General features: G+C 33.4%; 1 protein-coding gene and 4 pseudogenes across 1 annotated transcript; 2 read left to right on the top strand and 3 right to left on the bottom strand.

The window, feature by feature from the left end:
* Positions 1–4,787: 4,787 nt before the first annotated feature.
* On the top strand, positions 4,788–8,576 carry LOC113874325 (annotated as a pseudogene).
* Positions 8,577–9,820: 1,244 nt separating this feature from the next.
* On the bottom strand, positions 9,821–15,160 carry LOC113874326 (annotated as a pseudogene).
* Positions 13,739–16,760, bottom strand: LOC113846857 (acetylglutamate kinase, chloroplastic-like). The gene has a single exon (XM_027475560.1). The coding sequence runs from the start codon at positions 16,620–16,622 to the stop codon at positions 15,591–15,593; it is 1,032 nt and encodes a 343-aa protein (XP_027331361.1). The 5' UTR covers positions 16,623–16,760; the 3' UTR covers positions 13,739–15,590.
* Positions 16,761–17,818: 1,058 nt separating this feature from the next.
* LOC113874327 lies at positions 17,819–20,419 on the top strand (annotated as a pseudogene).
* A 1,244-nt stretch (positions 20,420–21,663) lies between these two features.
* LOC113874328 lies at positions 21,664–25,451 on the bottom strand (annotated as a pseudogene).
* Between the last annotated feature and the right edge of the window lie 1,338 nt (positions 25,452–26,789).

Genomic DNA, 26,789 nt, shown 5'->3' on the forward strand with positions numbered 1-26,789 from the left:
ATCTAATAGACTATGTTTTAGGTTGAGCTCTTCATAATAATATGTATTAATTGAGTTTGATAAAAACAAAATCAAATTACTGATTCCATTTAATAAACTTCAGTTTTATAATTATGCCTAAGTTATATTTATTAATTTTAGATATCAATCGAGTTATTTTTTTCTTTTAAATTTTAAATTTTTTAATCCAATGCTCTCATAATGTCACACATAAATATATTTTATAACAACATCAAAATTTTCTTCTACTAAATGAAGTTGGTTATATAAATTACATAATGCTATTAAGCTAATTTATTGCATTAAAAGTTTTTATATTTTTTCTTTTCTACACAAATTCTTGTGAAAATAATTAAACCGATCAAAGTTAAGAGAATCCAGATTTATACAATAATCATAAATAAAAAAACAAAAGCAATTATTTTAACATGAGTTTTATCCTTGTTATACATGCATGCTTATGGAGACTTCAAACCTTTGCAATAAGTGAAAAAAAAAAATCATTAAAATATTCATTTTGTCTCTGCAAATGCAACAATGTGGAAAGTGAAATTGAAGCACAAGCTATCAATTTCTCAATGGGATTGGACTTGGGATGCAGATGGTACTGCTACAATCACTTGTGACCGCTCTCATAAAGAATTTGATATATGCACAATGAAAGGCCCAACACTTTTAGATCAAGCTTCCTTAACTCTCCTTGCGTTGGGCCCCCACCAATCAAATATCTCCATAAACATCTAACCATACCCACTTAAGAATGTTCTCAATGAAAGAAATAACACTCACCTCAATTCCACCAAAATCAACCTGTGGTGTCACACACCATAGCATAGTACTAGGATTCAGTGAGGGTGGGTTCCTAAAAACTTTTACCATGACATAAATGAGAACTTCATCTCACTCTTCATCACCATCAATTCTCTATTCCCTAATCCAATTGTGACATGTGGTCACAAATGGTATGATTTGGTAGGTCCAAAAGTATGCTGAATTGTTATCAGCGTTTAATCTATACCACTTGATCATCGACACAAGCAATTTAACCGCCAATTATTATTTTCCTTTAGCAAGCACAGGGTTAATAAAACATGGTGCTATAACTACAGATCCAAAATTGTTACCATATCCTAGCACCCTTCACGATTTTCATGCATTCCTAAAAAATGTATATACCAAAAGTGACACCCCATCATTGTATTCCAATAAAAGGGGTAAGCCATGTCTCACATTAGTGACAAGAAAAGGTAGTGTGAGTTGTGTGATTTTGAACCAAGAATTATCAATGTAGCAAAAGAGATAGGGTTCAATGTGCATGTGTTGGAGCCATAAAGAAACGTTTCCATCGCCAGTGCTTATAGGTTGACTCCCTCTAGCCATGTGATGTTGGGGGTGCATGGTGCAAGCTTAACACATTTTTTGTTTCTTAGGCCAGGCTCGGTGCCCATTGGCCTTGAATGGGTTGCAAAAACTTATTATGCGGATCCACCCAAGGTTTTGGGGTTGGAATACATAAGAGTACAAGATTTTAGTAAATGAAAGTAGTTTGTTAGAGAATTATGGTGCTAATAGCTTGGTGATCAAGGACCCAAAAGCTTTTCACCAGGAGGATGGGCTAAGAGACGAATTTATTTGAAGGAAAAAATGTTAAACTTGATATAATTATGTTTAGGAAGTGCATGGTCAAAGCTTATGAAAAAGCTAAGATATTTTTGAATAAAGTCAATTAGATATCTAGTTACATTTTGTTCCAAAAGCTATACTGAAAAGCTAAAATAAAAATGAACACATTAAACTTGCTTCTTCTCTCCTCTCTTTTATTTTTAGGTGTTTAATTTGATTGAAAATATCAATTTAATTGCATGTGTGTTCTCTTAGTTTTATTGATATCACATTTTAATTATACATGTTTCACCTTGAATTTTTGCCTTTTATTTTTAAATTAGTGCATAACCTGTTGTGAAGTAAGTGCGTCATGCTTAATAAATTATTCATTCTACCGTGCTAAGGACCTATGGATCTATTTGGAAGGACCTTTGAACAGTTTATAAAAAAACACTTTATGATTCTAATAAGTTGTTTTATCTTATTTTAATGAGTTTTTTTTTTATAATTTATAAAAATAAGTTATTTTTATCTTATTTTAAAAAAATATTATTAAATTTATATTATGTCATTATTTTTAAAAATATATTAAATAAGTATTTACATAAGCAATTATCAAAACACAACTTAAACATTATATTATTTAAATAAAAGCATTACTTAAATGTAACTTATTAGTTATAATTTTGACGCTTTTTTTTTATCCTCCTTTGTCTCCTTCATGGATTACTTATCCCAAGGGTGAGTTGGGCAATTCAGAAGCACACTCAAGCCCTGCAATTTCTTATCCCAAGGGTGTTTGCTGCAGCAAGCGGTTAGCCAGAGTGGCTAGCCACACTATTCTAGAAAGCAGAGGTTTAACTACAAAGTAAAGATTGAGACAAAGACTTACTCGGAATTCTGTTGAAGGGAAGACAAATTTATCGCACTTTACTTAGGCCTATTTTAAACCAGTGTTTCGGCTACATTAAAGTCTAATGGCATAGAATGTTCGTCATGAAAAATTTGGGTAGGATAATAGGTAGGAGAAATTAGAGGGAGTTGTGGTTTGGGTTTTGATTTGGTTGTGAATGGAAAAGATGAAAACAGATTAGTGAGGCTTTTTGCTGCCCCCCATCATTTTGTTTACAGACAGTGTGTGTGAACTGTGAAGTCAAAGTTGCAGAGTAGGGAGGGTTTTGGTATTCGATGGCTACTATCATTTTATGCATTTCAACCGCTATTTTATGGTCATTTTTCATCACGTGCTAGGCATACTTGTTTTCTTTTTTTATAATAATAATAATAATTATTTATGTTTTTGGTCTTTACTTATTTCTGGCAGTTACATTTAGTTTTAGGTAAATATAAATATGGAAAACTCAAAAGCATGTTTACAAATAACAGGTTTATGTTTCTTTAAAAAAATATGCCCCAACACCAATTGCAAACAGGGATACGGATGGATACGAATCCTCTCATGTTCTGGCGGGAACATAAGGCTCATATCCATATTCGCTTAAGCGAATGATAAATGGCTTAAGCAAATTTGAGTGAATTTTTGTTTAAGCGGAGAGTTTTAGCTTAAGCGAAGAAATAAGGGGCTTGCAGTTTGAGATAAGAGAGCGGTTCAAATTGAACCACACTCAGAAGTGTACTTTGGAGAGCGGTTCAAAACCGCTCTCTTTAGTGTAACTTCTCAGAGCGGTTCGATCTTAACCGCTCTCTTTAGCTTAACCGCCCAAGCGAGAGTAAAACTCCAATTTTAGATCAATGAGCATCTCAGGTTCATTTATATTATGATTTTGAATAACAGTAAATACAATTCAGTTAACTTCCATATTATTACCATATAATATAACAATATGGGTGTTCATATCTTATAGGAATATTAACCAATGGTTTGTGATCCAGTTGAAGTACATTGTTCGACACCTCCATGTTATGATCCTCCTCACACATTAGTTAATCAAATAAGTTTCACATATTTATTGAGAGTAATAAGTTTTAGCTTAACTTTAAATTGTCTAATCATTAATGGTGGTTCCTAATATCTCTTCTTATTTTGTAGGAACAACTTCATGATACCAATTATATTTTTTTTGGATGGTATTTGATTGGAATGGAATGGAATGCCTCAGCTTATTTTGTTATTGACTTGGGTATGTATTAATGAATTGTTTTTGGTTATGCATCATTGTGAACAATTGTGTACCATTAATGGAATGGAACAGAATGAACTATTTATCCATGTTTTGTTGTCACATTTAACTGTTTATAGATGAGTGGAATTGATTTTGATAACAAATTTTGTAAAATTTTACCCTTTAATTATATGTTGTCACTTTATGCATTATTTGCCATTTTTCTGCATAATTAGCTTAAGCCATTATTGTCGCTTAAGCGATTTTAAATTTGCTGCAACTTCACAAAAAGGGCTCAAGCGATACGGCCATCCGCTTGAGCGGATACTAATTAGCTTAAGCGAATTATAGCCCTGTGCATCATTGGTTTCTGTCCCAAATTTGCTTTATTTTAATAATATTCGCTTGCATTCGCTTCAAGCCAATCACTTGTTCGCTTAAGCGAGTCACTAGCCTGAAATTAATGGTTCTCTGTCCCAAATTTGCTTAAGATTAACAATATTCGCTTTGGTGGTTAAGCTAAAGAGAGCAGTTAAGATCGAACCGCTCTGAGAAGTTACACTAAAGAGAGCGGTTGACAACTTAACTGCTCTCAGAACTTACCTTTAGAGAGCGGTTCAATTTGAACCGCTCTCTTATCTCAAACTACAGACCCCTTATTTCTTCGCTTAAGCTAAAACTCTCCGCTTAAGCGAAAATTCACTCAAATTTGCTTAAATCATTCATCATTCGCTTAAGCGAATATGGACATGAGCCTCATGTTCCCGCCAGAACATGAGAGAATCCGTATCCATCCGTATCCCTGTTCGCAATTGGTGTTAGGGCATATTTTTTTAAAGAAACATAAATCTGTTGTTTGTAAACATGCTTTTGAGTTTTCCATATTTATATTTACCTAAAACTAAATGTAACTGCCAGAAATAAGTAAAGACTAAAAACATAAATAACAATAATAATTATTACTATAAAAAAAAAAAAAGAAAACAAGTATGCGTAGCGCGTGATGAAAAATGACCATAAAATAGCGGTTGAAGTGCATAAAATGACACATCGAATACCAAAACCCTCCCTACTCTGCAACTTCGACTTCACAGTTCACACACACTGTCTGTAAACAAAATTATGGGAGGGGCAGCAAAAAGCCTCACTAATCTGTGTTCATCTTTTCCATTCACAACCAAAATCAAAACCCAAACCACAGCGCCCTCTAATTTCTCCTACCCTTCCACTCGCTCTCGTACCATATCAGCGGTGGCTAGCCAAATCCAGCTTCCATCCACTGCCACTTCGGGTCAGTACCAAGTTGACGTCCTCTCCAAATCGCTCCCTTTCATTCAAAGGTAAAACCATTGTCATCAAGTACGGCAGCACCGCCATGAAGTCCCCGGAACTCCAAGCCTCCATCATCAACGACTTCGTCCTCCTCTCCTGCGTCGGCCTCCGCCCCAACATGGTCCACAGTGGCGGCCTCGAGATCAACAACTGGCTCAGTTGACTCAACATTCCCGCCATCTTCCGCGACGGCCTTCGCGTCACCGACGCTGACACAATGGAAATCGTCTCCATGGTCCTCATCGGCAAGGTCAATAAAACGCTCGTCTCGCTCATCAACAAGGCCGGAGCCACCGCCGTCAGACTCTCCAGCATGGATGGCCGCCTCCTAACAGCGCATTCTAGCCCCAAAGCCGCAGACCTAGGATTTGTCGACGAGGTTTCGAGAGTGGATCTGACCGTTCTCCGATCGTTTGGACGCTTTTTAAACATTATATTATTTAAATAATAGTATTACTTAAATGTAATTTATTAGTTATAATTTTGACACTTTTTTTTATCCTCCTTTGTCTCCCTCGTGGATTACCTATTTTAATTGTTCATTTTCCCTCTCTGGTCTCCTTTAATAATAGTCATCTTTCTACAATATTTATAAATGCTAAATACAACTACATATGGTGGAAAAATATTGGTTACAAATGATTTCTTATAAAGTTGCATAGATTATACCTAGAAAAAAAAGAGAGCACAAAATAAGAAGGAAAAAAAAAGGAAGCATAAAAGGAAAAGAATAACATAACATAGAGGAATAAGACAATATGATTGATTGTTTATTTTGTTAATGTGATATAATCATAAAAAAATTTAGGTATCTCATGATTATAAGAATAATATAATATAGTTGTGATAATTTTTTAAAAGCACATAGAAAATATAAAATATGCATATATAAGTATTTGTTAAGTATTAAAACATGAGTTGGACTTCTTTTGAAAGAAGAATTATGAATAACTTTAAAGTATGATTATCACAAAATAGATAAATAAATATAATATAAAAATTTAGAAATTGTCCCAAATTAATGATTAAAAAAATATATTTAGCACAAAATTTAAGAGAAAACAAGTCATTTTATTAAAAAAAAAAAGATCAGTTTATTTTTTTTTCTAAAGTAAAAATAAAAAGAATTTAATATGAAAAATAAAAAATATTAGATACCATTGAATAAAATTAAAAAATCATAATGCTCTTTATAAGAAATATATATTAATTTTATTTGTAAAAAATAAAAATACTTAATTATTAATTTTTTTTATATCTTCATTTATTATAATATTTGTATCCACAAAACATTTACTCATCATTCTTATAAGTGTTATATCATCTTACAAATCTTCTTACTACTTGATAAATAAAAAAAACACAAATGTATAATTTAAAAAACATAAAAATATTAAATAATTTCTTAATTTAGTAATTAGGAAAATTTGTATACATAAAAAATAAACAAATTTAAATTATTCAACTGAATATATTTATTTATTTAGTATATAAGTTATAAAATTGACTATTTAATATTAGAATTTTTTTTAAAATAAAGTATAAATTTATAAATTATAATATTTTTCATTAATATTGATGAATTAATCAAGGATAATATACATTAAAAATAGATATTTTCCTTCTTTTGTTCTTTCCCATGTTTTTCAGCTTGTAAGTTGCTATATTTTCAGCCGCACTTGTTTCGGTGTTGTCGGTGTCACCTTCGCATGGAGGCATCGTTGCGCTTACATCGACCTCACCATTAAAGGGTAACGCTCTCTTCAACTTCGAGCTGCTGCTGCTTCGTTTCCAATAAGGTCCTTTTCTCACCCACCTTCATTTTTTTTTATCCCGATTGTTTGTATGTTGTTTCTGAAAAATCAATGATGGTGTATGTGTCAATCATATATGTGGGTTTGTAAATGGTATGACAGTGCCCTGAGAGCTACATCGGTAAGCAATGCACTCATTTGAAGTTGAAAATTGGGTATAATCAAATGTGATACCAACAATTCTTATACACTGTCATTGACTCGTTTCTGATCCATCTGTGTTTTGAGACGAAGATACACGTAATAGTGTCAGTGTATCTAACTAATAGATTCCATTCCATTCTATCATGTTTCAATGAGTTCAAAGGAAACTGTTTGGTGAACACCCTTCAAAGGGAGACAGAGAGGGATACAAGACAAAAAGTGATAATGTGATATGATGTGATAGGTTGAAAAGGATGGAGAGGAATGAGGGGTGTCAAATAGATGTTAACACGTTTGAATGTCTAAAAATCATAATTGAAAACCAAACAGTTCTTATATTTTCAAACCTGTTTTCTCCTGTATTCATTTTTTGTCATTGTGTACGCGTTATGGACGCATACACAAACACACTTGATGGGTTCTGATATAACATAATTTCTTCGAACTTCCGAGCTTGAGAAAGATCACTATATTCTTGAATCTTGTGATAAGAAACAAATATTGTAAAAAATTGAAATTCCATTATGTCATAGGATGATGTGGATTAAGCTTACTAGATCAAGCAAAGGAATTCTATAATGTAAGTCAAGAGTTGTATTTTTCAACATTGCAGGCGAGAGCGGGGAAAATGTGCTTCAGTCAATGAAGACAATGCATCCCTGCATGCAACTTTCTGTTAAACATGCTTAGTTAAATTTACCTAGCATTTGTGGCACTTGCTTTTAACTTGCTGTCTGCAGAGCAGTCAGAGCCTTTTGGCAAGAAGGCACATGTATAAAGGATCAAAACTTCTATCCTCTCTCAATGTTTTAAGCTTTTTGTATTGCTCGTGATCAATTTAGTATTATTTCATAATGACTTCATCTTCAAATTGTTGAAGTCCCTGTGTGGGCTCAAGTGAGAGTTGCTTTTACAATACGACAGAAACCTGTTGGAGGGTTAGTTATTTAAATTATAAAAAACATAACCTTTTTTTTTTTCTTTCTAATTTTAATGATCCAAATTGGTTTATTCTTCTTTTTGGCATTACAGTATTTTAGAGAATCATTGGCAGTTAAAGAAACACGCGGCTATAGAAGAAGAGTATGCTTTGCAGAATGGAAATTCATCCATATTGAAAAATGAGGATAATTTTTCTTGTCATGCTATATTATCTCTTAATGTCAAGGATCCTCAAGAGTTGCTTTGGAAGAGGAGTTTTCAAGTGGAGCCCATGCTAACTAAGGCTCGGAGTGTTGCACAAGAAAATAATTATAATGGGCGTGCTGAATTGAGAGGAATGTTGGACGATAATAAAGATTTATTTCCATCATCATGCTCTAAACATGAAGATAGCCAGTCTAATGTTGATGATCTATGGTATGCTACAACCAGAGAGCTGAGACGACCAATTGAAGATAGCATCCTTTCCAAGGAGAAACACCATGAACATATGGTTAATTTCTGCCTTGATGATATTGATCTTGGGGAGGCCAACTCTTCGACTAAGGTGCAGTGCTGGGGATCCTGCGCTATTCTTCTTCTAAAAAATTATATGAAGGAATTGATTACAGGGTAACTTTCTTGATCTATTATTTCTTTTAATTTGTTTGAAATTGTGTATGTTTATGAACATCTATCTAGTACTATTGGAGTGCTTCTTTTCTTGAAAACAATCGATAGGTATTTGTGATATCCTTATTAAAGATATACAAGAAAAACAATAACATAAATTTTAGATAATTTAAGTTTTAACACCTTATTATGATCAAACATGTTTCCTAGCAATAGATGAACTATTTATGTTAAAACTTTCCTTGTTATTTATTATACAATAAACGTTTCTGTGATGTCTTCCAGATGGTCCATAATACTTCCTTTAAGTTGGGTCAAAGCTTTCTGGGTTCCACTCATCTCTAATGGGGCACGTTTTGAAGTAAGTTTTTGCACCCCTTAACATCTTAAAAAATGCAAAATTTCTGCTTTTTCATATGTAACTAAAATAGTGCATGAAAACTTCTCTTCATAATGATGGGGCTACCATTTTTTCCTTCAGATTTTCCAGATTGTAAGGCATATTCTTGATTTATGGAAGCTAAAGCTGCTGCATTTAATAAAAAAACAGAACTTCATCCTCAACTCGTGTTGTAGTGCATAAACACTTAGTGTGTTTGGATTCACATTTGATGGGCAACATATTTACATTTATTTCATCGTTACTAAGTGCACTAATGTGATTTAAAGCATGTTCAAACGCGATCACAGACGTATAGGGCTATTACTGTGTTTGCTCACATCAGAAGCAAGACAACTTCACTACTCCCTCATTAATGATATGTTTGATGATATGAATCAATCCAGTGCAACTTATTTATCACAAGAGAACCCTTTAGGATATTAAAAGCACTTTTAGCTAATTTGTAATACAAAAACTCGGTAAAAGTAGCTCCAATGAAAAATTACAAAACATTCTTGCAACTTCTGGAAGTAAGAATGACAAACGTTGAAAATATCAAAGTAGATAAACAAAATTTACATGCCCAAAAACCAGTACAAAATTTTACAGTTGTACATCAAGGTAGAATCCAAGTCATGAGTAAATAACGTGGATAAAATGGAAAATGTCAAATAATCATAAGTAATTCATTTAGCTATCAATCTTTATTTTATGAAGGTCACTGCAATTTGAATTTGTGAGTTGTTTCTGGAAGACACATGACTGTAATTGTTAGTGCAACTAACTCTCACATTCATGAAGTATTCAAAAAGTACTTTTTGCTGTTGATGATTGGGAACTGTGGAGAAGATTTTGTAATGCCAGATTTATCTCATGGATCGAACAACTGTCCCAAGCCAATCATCCGGGATGCTGCTTCCCAGATCTCCATTTAAGGCCCTTAATGAGTGGCTTGTTGCTGCCTGAAATGCAGCTACAACTTTCAACATTAGGAGCTCTAAGGTATAACACAGATAAAATATAAAAAAAATTACTTTTACAATGTAGACATCAATTCCAAGTTTTGCTATCATTGCAGCTTCCGTGATCTTTGTTTTCATCCCACCAGTTGTGTCATGAGCTGCAACAGTTAGCTTAACTGTAGAAAAAACAGCCACAAAATTCAATCTATAAATTCAAATCACATATCCAGAGCAAGCATGCACATCAAATTAGAATTAGTAATTTAACAACAAATGCGTACATAAAAGCTTCTATTCTAGAAATTTTTAATTATGGTGTCAGGGAAATAGCAAAATATAAAGAAAATCTGTGCCCTAACTCATGATGAGTTGGCTACCCTATTGTGATAACTTATGGTTTATGAGTGAGAATAAAATATCACGAGATCTTCTAGTTGAACTTCAGCTATACAGCTTCATGCTACTGAGTCAATAGATTCCGACTCCATTCCAACAAAACTCTTTACAAATCAGGACACTGCACTGAGAACTATGCTGTCTTGGTCATTTCAGCTCTCTCTAGGCCGACCAAAAAGGCAGAATAACTAAAAGGGCGTTTGGAAACACGTTGGAAAACTTGTAAATGTAGATCCAATGCAGAAACTACAACTAGTAGTACTGAAGTAAATGTAAATCCAAACACACATTAAGTTATTGTGAAACGTGAATATCTAAAAGGTTCTCATAGAACTGTTACTGGACTAATTCAGAACATGTTCCACTGCAAAAAATATGACCAAATAGTAGAGGAGAAAGCAAACTGTATAATAATTCCTTATTCTGCTTACTTGAGTTTTGCAAATTTGGCTTACAACTGACCAGCTTCCATCCTCAGCAACAGCTGTCATAATTGAAAATGTTAAGTAACAACCAACCTTGAAGAGAAGAGTCATATGGAAGATCAAGTTTAGAACAAGTGCTCACCAATTTCCTTTAAGAGTATTGCATTTGGTTCCATTGGTGGGCGATCATACACCCCATACACGTCTGTCTTTCAGCCATGCTTAATGGAAAACATAATTGTAATGTCTCCTAAAATTTAAGATTTATAATTGTGATACGCTGTTCCAAGATAATTGAAAATTTTGTTTTTGCATATCAATACAACTCTTTTAACAGCAAAATGCATGTTTGCTACAGATTGAACCCAAAAAAGATGCCATTCTCCAAGTTTCAAGGCACTTCTATATGCAGCAAGAAAAATGAGGTTGAAACCGACATTTGGATTATTAAAAACGTGGCTAGTTAAAGAAAAATGAGAAGTTGGGGTTATTATCAATAATTCAATAAATTTGTGGTATTCATCACTTGAAGGGATATACTGACTTGGAGACCATTTGGTTTGGTATGCTCAGAAAGAGCTTTATATTTGTAGCAATTCAAGAATAAAAAAAGGTACACATGATATACTGAGGATACCAGGAAAACTACATATTTAGGCTTTGAGTATCTAGCCAAATGACTTATGATCATCTCCACTCAAAATAGTACATCCTTTAATTTCATCAAATACTGCATCTCCATGCAGAACCTAGACAAATGGCATTGAACCCCTCATTATTCAAGGTAAAGAGAAAATTGAATAAAAGAAAAACCAGTTACAGGCTTTGGAACCTTCAAAGGAAAGGTCAAAGGAAAAAAAAAAATGTGTAGTTTCATAACTTTGATTTTATAGAAAGAAAAAACTACTTTTCTTTTTCATTTGCAGCTGTATAGTCTTATTCCATTAGCTTTAGACAATGCAAAAAGAATAATTTAGTGCTCAAGCAAAGAGGGTATAATTAGGATCGTTCAGATGGAACTATCCTAGTACCCTGAACCCCTGCCAGCCATGTATTTATTAGCTAGTGACTATAACACACTGGCAGATCCAACATTCTAGTTTACTTTTTCTCAGCATGTATCACCCATGAAGAACTCTTCATCCACGATAAACAAGGCTTTCACCAATTTTTAGTTTAATATTTTAAAACTATCAAATGATCTTTCTTAGAAATATATACAAACAATAAAAGACCATTCAAATATAACCAAAAAAAAAAAAAGGTTAACTTAAAAAAGGGTTAAAGAAAAATATTTAAATCTTCAAAGTAGTGATATAAAATAAGAATTTGCTCTTACAGATGTAAAATCAGAATCAATTGCCTTAGCCACCGAAGATAATTCAGCTGAAAATATCTGCACATGTTGAATAAACTTAGACGAGTAACGTTATCTGAAAAGACAGATGAAGTCTACAATTCATTATGTTGATGGATATAATCTGACAAATATTCAGTTGAGAGTTTACTAACATGTCTCTCACTGGTGTACCATCCACATGAGAAGGGTGACAGTCCAATTGAAGGAATGCCCTCTGCACAGAGAAACAAATATCTTTTAGAATGAATTCCAATGCTTGAAAAGAATATGAAACCAAAAGAAGAGGCTGAAACAGATAGCAGCAAGCCAGCAAGTATTAAGTTTCAGCAGAAGGATGATTATTAGCAATGCAGCAAACAGCATATACAAACATTTTCATTACAGATAAAAATAAAATCCTCATTCATCGGATGAAAAGGGATATGCCACAAACACCTCCATTTTTGGCGGATTATTGGTGCTCTCCAGACAGACAAAATTTTCACATTGATTTTTACTTGCACAAGTTTATTTCTGTTAGCCTTAAGGTCTTTCTATAAGCACAGATTGACATCTATGAGCAAAATAAAAAAAGGAGATTGAATGATTGCACTTCATTATTCCATTAAGTCACAAGGTAAGGACAGTGTCATGTTAATAAATACAAGCTAGCCCAAAATAATGAAACTGGGAATATGTCATACTACATACTAGTAAAAAATAAAAATAGTGATCATTGGTAAAAAATGAACATAATACCAATGGAGATAGATAACAACCATGTATGCCAAATCCCAATATGACTGAAAAGGTTTGATGTACATCATGCCGTTAGCAAGATAACATTCAGCAAATTACTGATGACCAACTAGATCATGGACTTAAAAGCAGAAAGGCTTGAAACAAAAGATCAATACCCAATGTTTTGATACAACAAGAATATTTGGGTATATATATAGATAGCAATAATTGTAAAATTACCTCTGGCTAGTGCCCTAACGATTTCAAGATTAAGTGTGGTTACCTGAAATTGAAAACAAATGGTATGATAAGCGTAGAGGAGATCCTCATTCTGAAAGTAACTAGTATAATAACAACTTATTATGATTTAAAAATCTGTCCTTATCAGAACAGTCTTGAGATACCACCAATCAATGTGATTTTTATGACATTCCAGTCAAATTCTCCTCCATTTCAAATTAATATCTATGCCTGATGTACACAAATTAGATTCAGAAGGCTTCTTTATCAGGATTGGTAAACTTTGAGGAGCTGTTATATAGTACAATACCACACTTTTGACTTTGTGACACTAATAGCAAAGCATTTCAGACAGCATTACGGTTACAAAATAGACAAGAAAATGCAAACAAAAGCACACACTTCCATTCTTTGATTTTCTTCTTCTTTTAGTATGAGCTTCACTTTGCTGTTGGAGTTTTCATTTCTACGTAACCAATTTCCCTTGATCTTTCATTTTGATGTGATACCAATACCATGTCTGTTTCTGGATAAATAGTTGTTTATTTTTTAAGAAAGTGTGTGCTTTTGTTTCTGATCACAAAGAACTTGAATACATTCTGAACATACATAGATACTTAGATTATAATATATATAACAAGAATATTAATTGTAACTAAAACTTTTTTTTGTTTAAGAATAATGAAATGCAGAAAAGTGTACAGAGACTTGCTATACAAGCCCGGAAATTTATGATATACATTCTTCAAACTGATGCATAGCTATTTAAATTAACAATAATCACAAATTGTTAAATTATGAGAGCATTCACAAGCTTATTATTTGCAGAAAATGGATATGCTCACCTCTTGTAGGTAATGAATACAATCAGTGTATCTAACATTATCCAGGTTACTTCGAGGACCATCTTCTAAGTCTTGACTATATACAGAATTATTATTGCAAACACTTGTGGAACAGGGAAATGTTGATGGCATGTATAAGATGTTGAGATATGAATCAGCAGAAAGAGAATTATCCAAGATTATAGGTGCACTTTTAGCTAGATGTTACCTGAAGCAGAAATTTAATCAGAGGTTATTTCTGTAAAATGACTAAGATCTAAAGGTGTCTTCAGTCCCTACTTTTCCCCCATTGATTTCCTTCCTTTTCTCGCTATTCCAGAACAATGCGAGCAATACTTCCAAATCATTAACCAGCTTTACCAGCCAGAAGTCAAAGCATAAACATTTAGGTTTGTGGTCTAGATAACTTTGTGCTCAAAATATCTAACCTAAGCTGCCCCAATTAGGTGCAAAATGAGCAGCAACCTCTGAAAAATCAAGTTACCAACCATTCTTGTTCATGACAAGAAATATCATCGAGTCTCATTGGAGAAACTTGATTATCTAACTATCTGAACAAGATCTTCGACCAAAAGATAAAACGGATATAAATTCAAATAAAGAAAACAATACAAACATTTAATACAAATATTAGAGATATTCCCTACTTTTGAACACAATTGACCCAACTTAGCTTTTATATCAATAAAAATCCTGTTACAATACAACAAAAAGATAAAAACCATAAATGCATAATATCTTACATAGAACAAACAGTAGAAACATCAACTGGTGAGTCATCTTCAATTGTATTAGTAATCTCTAAAATCACAGGTCCAGGATCACCATTGGTCAACTGAAGAGCTTGCCTGAAATGAAATATGAATATGAGATATAAACTGCAATAATGACTGAGCTAAAGCATAATCCCCCAAAAAAGAGCTTCACATACTTAAATTTCTCGAGCATGTCCACAGCGCTCCGTCCAAATTAATGCATGACGCCATGCATTACACACTGGGAAAACATTAATCAAAAGAAGGACAATATTCTTTATTTAAAATGTCAAAGCAAATAATAAAACATGATCACTGCATCAAGAGTGAGTCGGGCAATTCGGAAGCACACTCAAGCCCTGCAGTTTCTTATCCCAAGGGTGTTTGCTGCATCAAGCGGTTAGCCAGAGTGGCTAACCACACTATTCTAGAAAGCAGAGGCTTAACTACAAAGCAAAGATTGAGACAAAGACTTACTCGCAATTCTGCTGAAGGGAAGACATATTTATGCACTTTACTTAGGCCCATTTTAAACCCGCGTTTCGGCTGCATTGAAGTCTAGTAATGACGTAGAATGTTCGTCATGAAAAATTTGGATAGGATAATAGGTATTTTTGTCTCTGAATCCATGAACCCAATTTTTTGTCTCTCAGAGGATGTGCACCAAGAGATATATGAAATACTCGAGTATATAATATATATAAATATCATATGACTAAATTATGCTTATTAGTTTATTTTTGCAAGAAGCACTCCTGTTCGAGTTTATGCGATTAATTCGATGTAGATGCACGAAACCAATCATGAAACTAACAAAAAACAAGTACATGATTCACAAGAAACGCATGGAAAATAACAATAAAGGCCTTGAACTTGGAACAGTTCTTTTTTTAAATTCAGGGTAAAAAAAAAAGGATGGAAATGAACTAAAACCTAGCCAGTAATCATAGTTCCAGCACCTTCATCAGTTAAAATCTCGAGAAGCAAAGAGTGAGGAACACGGCCATCAATAATACTAGCAGTGGTAACCCCTTGAGCAAGTGAACGAACGCAACAATTGACCTTTGGGATCATTCCACCGCCGACCTTTCCATCTTTCATCATTCTCTTAACCCCTTTTATATCGATCTTCTTCACCAAGCTATTCGGGTCATTTCGATCCTCCAATATTCCCACCACGTCCGTCAACAATATCAACTTCGCCGCACCCAGCGCCGCCGCCAACTCTCCGGCCACCGTATCTGCATTTATGTTGTACGGCTGTCCGAACTCATCCGCCGCCACCGACGTCACCACCGGAATGTGGTTACTCTCGACTAACGATCGGAGAACGGTCGGATCCACTCTCGAAACCTCGCCGACAAATCCTAGGTCTGCGGCTTTAGGGCTAGGGCGCGCCGTTAGGAGGCGGCCATCCATGCCGGAGAGGCCGACGGCGGTGGCTCCGGCCTTGTTGATGAGCGAGACGAGCGTTTTATTGACCTTGCCGACGAGGACCATGGAGACGATTTCCATGGTGTCGGCGTCGGTGACGCGGAGGCCGTCGCGGAAGACGGCGGGAATGTTGAGTCGGCTGAGCCAGTTGTTGATCTCGGGGCCGCCACCGTGGACCATGACGGGGCGGAGGCCGACGCAGGAGAGGAGGACGAGGTCGTTGATGACGGAGGCTTGGAGTTCCGGGGACTTCATGGCGGCGCCGCCGTACTTGACGACGATGGTTTTACCTCTGAATTTCTGAATGAAAGGGAGCGATTCGGAGAGGACGTCGACTCGGTACTGACCCGGAGTGGCTGACTCAGTGGCGGTGGGTGGAAGCTGGATTTGGCTAGCCACCGCTGATATGGTACGAGAGCGAGTGGAAGGGTAGGAGAAATTAGAGGGCGTTGTGGTTTGGGTTTTGGTTTTGGTTGTGAATGGAAAAGATGAACACAGATTAGTGAGACTTTTTGCTGCCCCTCCCATCATTTTGTTTACAGAGAGTGTGAAGTCGAAGTAGCAGAGCAGGGAGGGTTTTGGTATGAAGTGTACTTAGCAACCGCTCTCAGAATGTTTGGTTCTCAAGTGTTTGGTATGAAGTGAACATATTTTATTTGATTCTCAAATGTTTTTCAATTCCATATTCTTCGTAACTATTTTTTTAATTCCATACTCATAAAATCACAAAGCTCCAAGGTTAAATCAAAGGTAACTTTGAAAAACATAAAATTATCTTTTTAATTATTAAAACTAATTATTATTATTATTATTATTATTATTATTATTATTATTTTGTCTATACTGTAATTATTTTTTGTAGTAGTTAATTTTATTTAAGTAGCAAAATATGAACGAATTTTTTTTATTTTAATATTTAATATAGTTGTATTGAAACTCAACTTAAAATCTTAAGTTAAATTAAAATATTCTTAGAGTAGTTAATCTATATATTTGATGATTAATAATAATTATTTGATATAGTTATTTGTTATTCGTCATTTTTAAGATGTTAATTAAAAAAAATATATTCAATTTATTTAACTATAGCAATCTTAATATTTAATTTTTAAACAATTTGAACTATTAAAAAGATATATTAAATTTTATTTGATTAAAAAGAATGTTATTTATCACATCTTTTAATATAACATTTTTCTTACATTTATCTTTAGAATTTATTTTATGTAATTAAATGTTAAAGTTTTATATAAGAAAAATAAATATATGCTATATTAAAAATAATTAAAAATCAACTTACCAAACTAAGAAAATTAAAATCAATAATTTTTTTTTCAAATCAATCTTTAAAGTTGGTGTTGATAAAATTGTTTAATATAATATATTAATTTGTTATTATTTTAAAAGAAGTATGAACAATTGTTTTTTAGTGTTTTAGATTAAAATTATTTTCCATATAATTGAGTTTAATTTTTTTATTTGAAAATAATATATATTTAACATCAATTTAAAATATTTGATTTTATTTAAACAATAAAAGATTTCTTATAATATAAATATTTTATGTATGTAAACAGAACCATTTTTGTAAAAATAAAAAATTCTCTTTAAAATATTTTGACTTGATATAGAGAAAATTTTAAAAGTCTAAAATTTAGAACAATTTCCTATTTTGCTTGAATTCCTATGCAATTACATTTTATTTACCAGAAACATAATTTACAAATATGGTAATTGACCATATAAAACTGGTAATTACATTTTAAATAAGATGGTAATTGATTCCAGATATTAGTAATGTTGCAGTTATTACATTAAACACTAAGAGAGCGGTTCAACTAGAATCGCTTTGCAATAAGGACTTCTGATAGCGGTTCAATTGGAACCACTGTCTAAAATACACTTATGAGAACGGTTAAATAGTACACTTATGAGAGCGGTTCAACATAATGAATTGTAGACTTCATCTGTCTTTTCAGATAACGTTACTCGTCTAAGTTTATTCAACATGTGCAGATATCTTCAGCTGAATTATCTTTGGTGGCTAAGGCAATTGATTCTGATTTTACATCTGTAAGAGCAAATTCTTATTTTATATCACTACTTTGAAGATTTAAATATTTTTCTTTAACCCTTTTTTAAGTTAACCTTTTTTTTTTTTGGTTATATTTGAATGGTCTTTTATTGTTTGTATATATTTCTAAGAAAGATCATTTGATAGTTTTAAAATATTAAACTAAAAATTGGTGAAAGCCTTGTTTATCGTGGATGAAGAGTTCTTCATGGGTGATACATGCTGAGAAAAAGTAAACTAGAATGTTGGATCTGCCAGTGTGTTATAGTCACTAGCTAATAAATACATGGCTGGCAGGGGTTCAGGGTACTAGGATAGTTCCATTTGAACGATCCTAATTATACCCTCTTTGCTTGAGCACTAAATTATTCTTTTTGCATTGTCTAAAGCTAATGGAATAAGACTATACAGCTGCAAATGAAAAAGAAAAGTAGTTTTTTCTTTCTATAAAATCAAAGTTATGAAACTACACATTTTTTTTTTTCCTTTGACCTTTCCTTTGAAGGTTCCAAAGCCTGTAACTGGTTTTTCTTTTATTCAATTTTCTCTTTACCTTGAATAATGAGGGGTTCAATGCCATTTGTCTAGGTTCTGCATGGAGATGCAGTATTTGATGAAATTAAAGGATGTACTATTTTGAGTGGAGATGATCATAAGTCATTTGGCTAGATACTCAAAGCCTAAATATGTAGTTTTCCTGGTATCCTCAGTATATCATGTGTACCTTTTTTTATTCTTGAATTGCTACAAATATAAAGCTCTTTCTGAGCATACCAAACCAAATGGTCTCCAAGTCAGTATATCCCTTCAAGTGATGAATACCACAAATTTATTGAATTATTGATAATAACCCCAACTTCTCATTTTTCTTTAACTAGCCACGTTTTTAATAATCCAAATGTCGGTTTCAACCTCATTTTTCTTGCTGCATATAGAAGTGCCTTGAAACTTGGAGAATGGCATCTTTTTTGGGTTCAATCTGTAGCAAACATGCATTTTGCTGTTAAAAGAGTTGTATTGATATGCAAAAACAAAATTTTCAATTATCTTGGAACAGCGTATCACAATTATAAATCTTAAATTTTAGGAGACATTACAATTATGTTTTCCATTAAGCATGGCTGAAAGACAGACGTGTATGGGGTGTATGATCGCCCACCAACGGAACCAAATGCAATACTCTTAAAGGAAATTGGTGAGCACTTGTTCTAAACTTGATCTTCCATATGACTCTTCTCTTCAAGGTTGGTTGTTACTTAACATTTTCAATTATGACAGCTGTTGCTGAGGATGGAAGCTGGTCAGTTGTAAGCCAAATTTGCAAAACTCAAGTAAGCAGAATAAGGAATTATTATACAGTTTGCTTTCTCCTCTACTATTTGGTCATATTTTTTGCAGTGGAACATGTTCTGAATTAGTCCAGTAACAGTTCTATGAGAACCTTTTAGATATTCACGTTTCACAATAACTTAATGTGTGTTTGGATTTACATTTACTTCAGTACTACTAGTTGTAGTTTCTGCATTGGATCTACATTTACAAGTTTTCCAACGTGTTTCCAAACGCCCTTTTAGTTATTCTGCCTTTTTGGTCGGCCTAGAGAGAGCTGAAATGACCAAGACAGCATAGTTCTCAGTGCAGTGTCCTGATTTGTAAAGAGTTTTGTTGGAATGGAGTCGGAATCTATTGACTCAGTAGCATGAAGCTGTATAGCTGAAGTTCAACTAGAAGATCTCGTGATATTTTATTCTCACTCATAAACCATAAGTTATCACAATAGGGTAGCCAACTCATCATGAGTTAGGGCACAGATTTTCTTTATATTTTGCTATTTCCCTGACACCATAATTAAAAATTTCTAGAATAGAAGCTTTTATGTACGCATTTGTTGTTAAATTACTAATTCTAATTTGATGTGCATGCTTGCTCTGGATATGTGATTTGAATTTATAGATTGAATTTTGTGGCTGTTTTTTCTACAGTTAAGCTAACTGTTGCAGCTCATGACACAACTGGTGGGATGAAAACAAAGATCACGGAAGCTGCAATGATAGCAAAACTTGGAATTGATGTCTACATTGTAAAAGTAATTTTTTTTATATTTTATCTGTGTTATACCTTAGAGCTCCTAATGTTGAAAGTTGTAGCTGCATTTCAGGCAGCAACAAGCCACTCATTAAGGGCCTTAAATGGAGATCTGGGAAGCAGCATCCCGGATGATTGGCTTGGGACAGTTGTTCGATCCATGAGATAAATCTGGCATTACAAAATCTTCTCCACAGTTCCCAATCATCAACAGCAAAAAGTACTTTTTGAATACTTCATGAATGTGAGAGTTAGTTGCACTAACAATTACAGTCATGTGTCTTCCAGAAACAACTCACAAATTCAAATTGCAGTGACCTTCATAAAATAAAGATTGATAGCTAAATGAATTACTTATGATTATTTGACATTTTCCATTTTATCCACGTTATTTACTCATGACTTGGATTCTACCTTGATGTACAACTGTAAAATTTTGTACTGGTTTTTGGGCATGTAAATTTTGTTTATCTACTTTGATATTTTCAACGTTTGTCATTCTTACTTCCAGAAGTTGCAAGAATGTTTTGTAATTTTTCATTGGAGCTACTTTTACCGAGTTTTTGTATTACAAATTAGCTAAAAGTGCTTTTAATATCCTAAAGGGTTCTCTTGTGATAAATAAGTTGCACTGGATTGATTCATATCATCAAACATATCATTAATGAGGGAGTAGTGAAGTTGTCTTGCTTCTGATGTGAGCAAACACAGTAATAGCCCTATACGTCTGTGATCGCGTTTGAACATGCTTTAAATCACATTAGTGCACTTAGTAACGATGAAATAAATGTAAATATGTTGCCCATCAAATGTGAATCCAAACACACTAAGTGTTTATGCACTACAACACGAGTTGAGGATGAAGTTCTGTTTTTTTATTAAATGCAGCAGCTTTAGCTTCCATAAATCAAGAATATGCCTTACAATCTGGAAAATCTGAAGGAAAAAATGGTAGCCCCATCATTATGAAGAGAAGTTTTCATGCACTATTTTAGTTACATATGAAAAAGCAGAAATTTTGCATTTTTTAAGATGTTAAGGGGTGCAAAAACTTACTTCAAAACGTGCCCCATTAGAGATGAGTGGAACCCAGAAAGCTTTGACCCAACTTAAAGGAAGTATTATGGACCATCTGGAAGACATCACAGAAACGTTTATTGTATAATAAATAACAAGGAAAGTTTTAACATAAATAGTTCATCTATTGCTAGGAAACATGTTTGATCATAATAAGGTGTTAAAACTTAAATTATCTAAAATTTATGTTATTGTTTTTCTTGTATATCTTTAATAAGGATATCACAAATACCTATCGATTGTTTTCAAGAAAAGAAGCACTCCAATAGTACTAGATAGATGTTCATAAACATACACAATTTCAAACAAATTAAAAGAAATAATAGATCAAGAAAGTTACCCTGTAATCAATTCCTTCATATAATTTTTTAGAAGAAGAATAGCGCAGGATCCCCAGCACTGCACCTTAGTCGAAGAGTTGGCCTCCCCAAGATCAATATCATCAAGGCAGAAATTAACCATATGTTCATGGTGTTTCTCCTTGGAAAGGATGCTATCTTCAATTGGTCGTCTCAGCTCTCTGGTTGTAGCATACCATAGATCATCAACATTAGACTGGCTATCTTCATGTTTAGAGCATGATGATGGAAATAAATCTTTATTATCGTCCAACATTCCTCTCAATTCAGCACGCCCATTATAATTATTTTCTTGTGCAACACTCCGAGCCTTAGTTAGCATGGGCTCCACTTGAAAACTCCTCTTCCAAAGCAACTCTTGAGGATCCTTGACATTAAGAGATAATATAGCATGACAAGAAAAATTATCCTCATTTTTCAATATGGATGAATTTCCATTCTGCAAAGCATACTCTTCTTCTATAGCCGCGTGTTTCTTTAACTGCCAATGATTCTCTAAAATACTGTAATGCCAAAAAGAAGAATAAACCAATTTGGATCATTAAAATTAGAAAGAAAAAAAAAAAGGTTATGTTTTTTATAATTTAAATAACTAACCCTCCAACAGGTTTCTGTCGTATTGTAAAAGCAACTCTCACTTGAGCCCACACAGGGACTTCAACAATTTGAAGATGAAGTCATTATGAAATAATACTAAATTGATCACGAGCAATACAAAAAGCTTAAAACATTGAGAGAGGATAGAAGTTTTGATCCTTTATACATGTGCCTTCTTGCCAAAAGGCTCTGACTGCTCTGCAGACAGCAAGTTAAAAGCAAGTGCCACAAATGCTAGGTAAATTTAACTAAGCATGTTTAACAGAAAGTTGCATGCAGGGATGCATTGTCTTCATTGACTGAAGCACATTTTCCCCGCTCTCGCCTGCAATGTTGAAAAATACAACTCTTGACTTACATTATAGAATTCCTTTGCTTGATCTAGTAAGCTTAATCCACATCATCCTATGACATAATGGAATTTCAATTTTTTACAATATTTGTTTCTTATCACAAGATTCAAGAATATAGTGATCTTTCTCAAGCTCGGAAGTTCGAAGAAATTATGTTATATCAGAACCCATCAAGTGTGTTTGTGTATGCGTCCATAACGCGTACACAATGACAAAAAATGAATACAGGAGAAAACAGGTTTGAAAATATAAGAACTGTTTGGTTTTCAATTATGATTTTTAGACATTCAAACGTGTTAACATCTATTTGACACCCCTCATTCCTCTCCATCCTTTTCAACCTATCACATCATATCACATTATCACTTTTTGTCTTGTATCCCTCTCTGTCTCCCTTTGAAGGGTGTTCACCAAACAGTTTCCTTTGAACTCATTGAAACATGATAGAATGGAATGGAATCTATTAGTTAGATACACTGACACTATTACGTGTATCTTCGTCTCAAAACACAGATGGATCAGAAACGAGTCAATGACAGTGTATAAGAATTGTTGGTATCACATTTGATTATACCCAATTTTCAACTTCAAATGAGTGCATTGCTTACCGATGTAGCTCTCAGGGCACTGTCATACCATTTACAAACCCACATATATGATTGACACATACACCATCATTGATTTTTCAGAAACAACATACAAACAATCGGGATAAAAAAAAATGAAGGTGGGTGAGAAAAGGACCTTATTGGAAACGAAGCAGCAGCAGCTCGAAGTTGAAGAGAGCGTTACCCTTTAATGGTGAGGTCGATGTAAGCGCAACGATGCCTCCATGCGAAGGTGACACCGACAACACCGAAACAAGTGCGGCTGAAAATATAGCAACTTACAAGCTGAAAAACATGGGAAAGAACAAAAGAAGGAAAATATCTATTTTTAATGTATATTATCCTTGATTAATTCATCAATATTAATGAAAAATATTATAATTTATAAATTTATACTTTATTTTAAAAAAAATTCTAATATTAAATAGTCAATTTTATAACTTATATACTAAATAAATAAATATATTCAGTTGAATAATTTAAATTTGTTTATTTTTTATGTATACAAATTTTCCTAATTACTAAATTAAGAAATTATTTAATATTTTTATGTTTTTTAAATTATACATTTGTGTTTTTTTTATTTATCAAGTAGTAAGAAGATTTGTAAGATGATATAACACTTATAAGAATGATGAGTAAATGTTTTGTGGATACAAATATTATAATAAATGAAGATATAAAAAAAATTAATAATTAAGTATTTTTATTTTTTACAAATAAAATTAATATATATTTCTTATAAAGAGCATTATGATTTTTTAATTTTATTCAATGGTATCTAATTTTTTTATTTTTCATATTAAATTCTTTTTATTTTTACTTTAGAAAAAAAAATAAACTGATCTTTTTTTTTTTAATAAAATGACTTGTTTTCTCTTAAATTTTGTGCTAAATATATTTTTTTAATCATTAATTTGGGACAATTTCTAAATTTTTATATTATATTTATTTATCTATTTTGTGATAATCATACTTTAAAGTTATTCATAATTCTTCTTTCAAAAGAAGTCCAACTCATGTTTTAATACTTAACAAATACTTATATATGCATATTTTATATTTTCTATGTGCTTTTAAAAAATTATCACAACTATATTATATTATTCTTATAATCATGAGATACCTAAATTTTTTTATGATTATATCACATTAACAAAATAAACAATCAATCATATTGTCTTATTCCTCTATGTTATGTTATTCTTTTCCTTTTATGCTTCCTTTTTTTTTCCTTCTTATTTTGTGCTCTCTTTTTTTTCTAGGTATAATCTATGCAACTTTATAAGAAATCATTTGTAACCAATATTTTTCCACCATATGTAGTTGTATTTAGCATTTATAAATATTGTAGAAAGATGACTATTATTAAAGGAGACCAGAGAGGGAAAATGAACAATTAAAATAGGTAATCCACGAGGGAGACAAAGGAGGATAAAAAAAAGTGTCAAAATTATAACTAATAAATTACATTTAAGTAATACTATTATTTAAATAATATAATGTTTAAAAAGCGTCCAAACGATCGGAGAACGGTCAGATCCACTCTCGAAACCTCGTCGACAAATCCTAGGTCTGCGGCTTTGGGGCTAGAATGCGCTGTTAGGAGGCGGCCATCCATGCCGGAGAGTCTGACGGCGGTGGCTCCGGCCTTGTTGATGAGCGAGACGAGCGTTTTATTGACCTTGCTGATGAGGACCATGGAGACGATTTCCATTGTGTCAGCGTCGGTGACGCGAAGGCCGTCGCGGAAGATGGCGGGAATGTTGAGTCAACTGAGCCAGTTGTTGATCTCGAGGCCGCCACTGTGGACCATGTTGGGGCGGAGGCCGACGCAGGAGAGGAGGACGAAGTCGTTGATGATGGAGGCTTGGAGTTCCGGGGACTTCATGGCGGTGCTGCCGTACTTGATGACAATGGTTTTACCTTTGAATGAAAGGGAGCGATTTGGAGAGGACGTCAACTTGGTACTGACCCGAAGTGGCAGTGGATGGAAGCTGGATTTGGCTAGCCACCGCTGATATGGTACGAGAGCGAGTGGAAGGGTAGGAGAAATTAGAGGGCGCTGTGGTTTGGGTTTTGATTTTGGTTGTGAATGGAAAAGATGAACACAGATTAGTGAGGCTTTTTGCTGCCCCTCCCATAATTTTGTTTACAGACAGTGTGTGTGAACTGTGAAGTCGAAGTTGCAGAGTAGGGAGGGTTTTGGTATTCGATGTGTCATTTTATGCACTTCAACTGCTATTTTATGGTCATTTTTCATCACGCGCTACGCATACTTGTTTTCTTTTTTTTTTTTATAGTAATAATTATTATTGTTATTTATGTTTTTAGTCTTTACTTATTTCTGGCAGTTACATTTAGTTTTAGGTAAATATAAATATGGAAAACTCAAAAGCATGTTTACAAACAACAGATTTATGTTTCTTTAAAAAAATATGCCCTAACACCAATTGCGAACAGGGATACGGATGGATACGGATTCTCTCATGTTCTGGCGGGAACATGAGGCTCATGTCCATATTCGCTTAAGCGAATGATGAATGATTTAAGCAAATTTGAGTGAATTTTCGCTTAAGCGGAGAGTTTTAGCTTAAGCGAAGAAATAAGGGGCCTGTAGTTTGAGATAAGAGAGCGGTTCAAATTGAACCGCTCTCTAAAGGTAAGTTCTGAGAGCGGTTAAGTTGTCAACCGCTCTCTTTAGTGTAACTTCTCAGAGCGGTTCGATCTTAACTGCTCTCTTTAGCTTAACCACCAAAGCGAATATTGTTAATCTTAAGCAAATTTGGGACAGAGAACCATTAATTTCAGGCTAGTGACTCGCTTAAGCGAACAAGTGATTGGCTTGAAGCGAATGCAAGCGAATATTATTAAAATAAAGCAAATTTGGGACAGAAACCAATGATGCACAGGGCTATAATTCGCTTAAGCTAATTAATATCCGCTCAAGCGGATGGCCGTATCGCTTGAGCCCTTTTTGTGAAGTTGCAGCAAATTTAAAATCGCTTAAGCGACAATAATGGCTTAAGCTAATTATGCAGAAAAATGGCAAATAATGCATAAAGTGACAACATATAATTAAAGGGTAAAATTTTACAAAATTTGTTATCAAAATCAATTCCACTCATCTATAAACAGTTAAATGTGACAACAAAACATGGATAAATAGTTCATTCTGTTCCATTCCATTAATGGTACACAATTGTTCACAATGATGCATAACCAAAAACAATTCATTAATACATACCCAAGTCAATAACAAAATAAGCTGAGGCATTCCATTCCATTCCAATCAAATACCATCCAAAAAAAATATAATTGGTATCATGAAGTTGTTCCTACAAAATAAGAAGAGATATTAGGAACCACCATTAATGATTAGACAATTTAAAGTTAAGCTAAAACTTATTACTCTCAATAAATATGTGAAACTTATTTGATTAACTAATGTGTGAGGAGGATCATAACATGGAGGTGTCGAACAATGTACTTCAACTGGATCACAAACCATTGGTTAATATTCCTATAAGATATGAACACCCATA

Source organism: Abrus precatorius, unplaced genomic scaffold (assembly GCF_003935025.1).
Source record: "Abrus precatorius isolate BTA unplaced genomic scaffold, Abrus_2018 Scaffold8, whole genome shotgun sequence".
In the NCBI taxonomy this organism is placed as follows: domain Eukaryota; kingdom Viridiplantae; phylum Streptophyta; class Magnoliopsida; order Fabales; family Fabaceae; genus Abrus; species Abrus precatorius.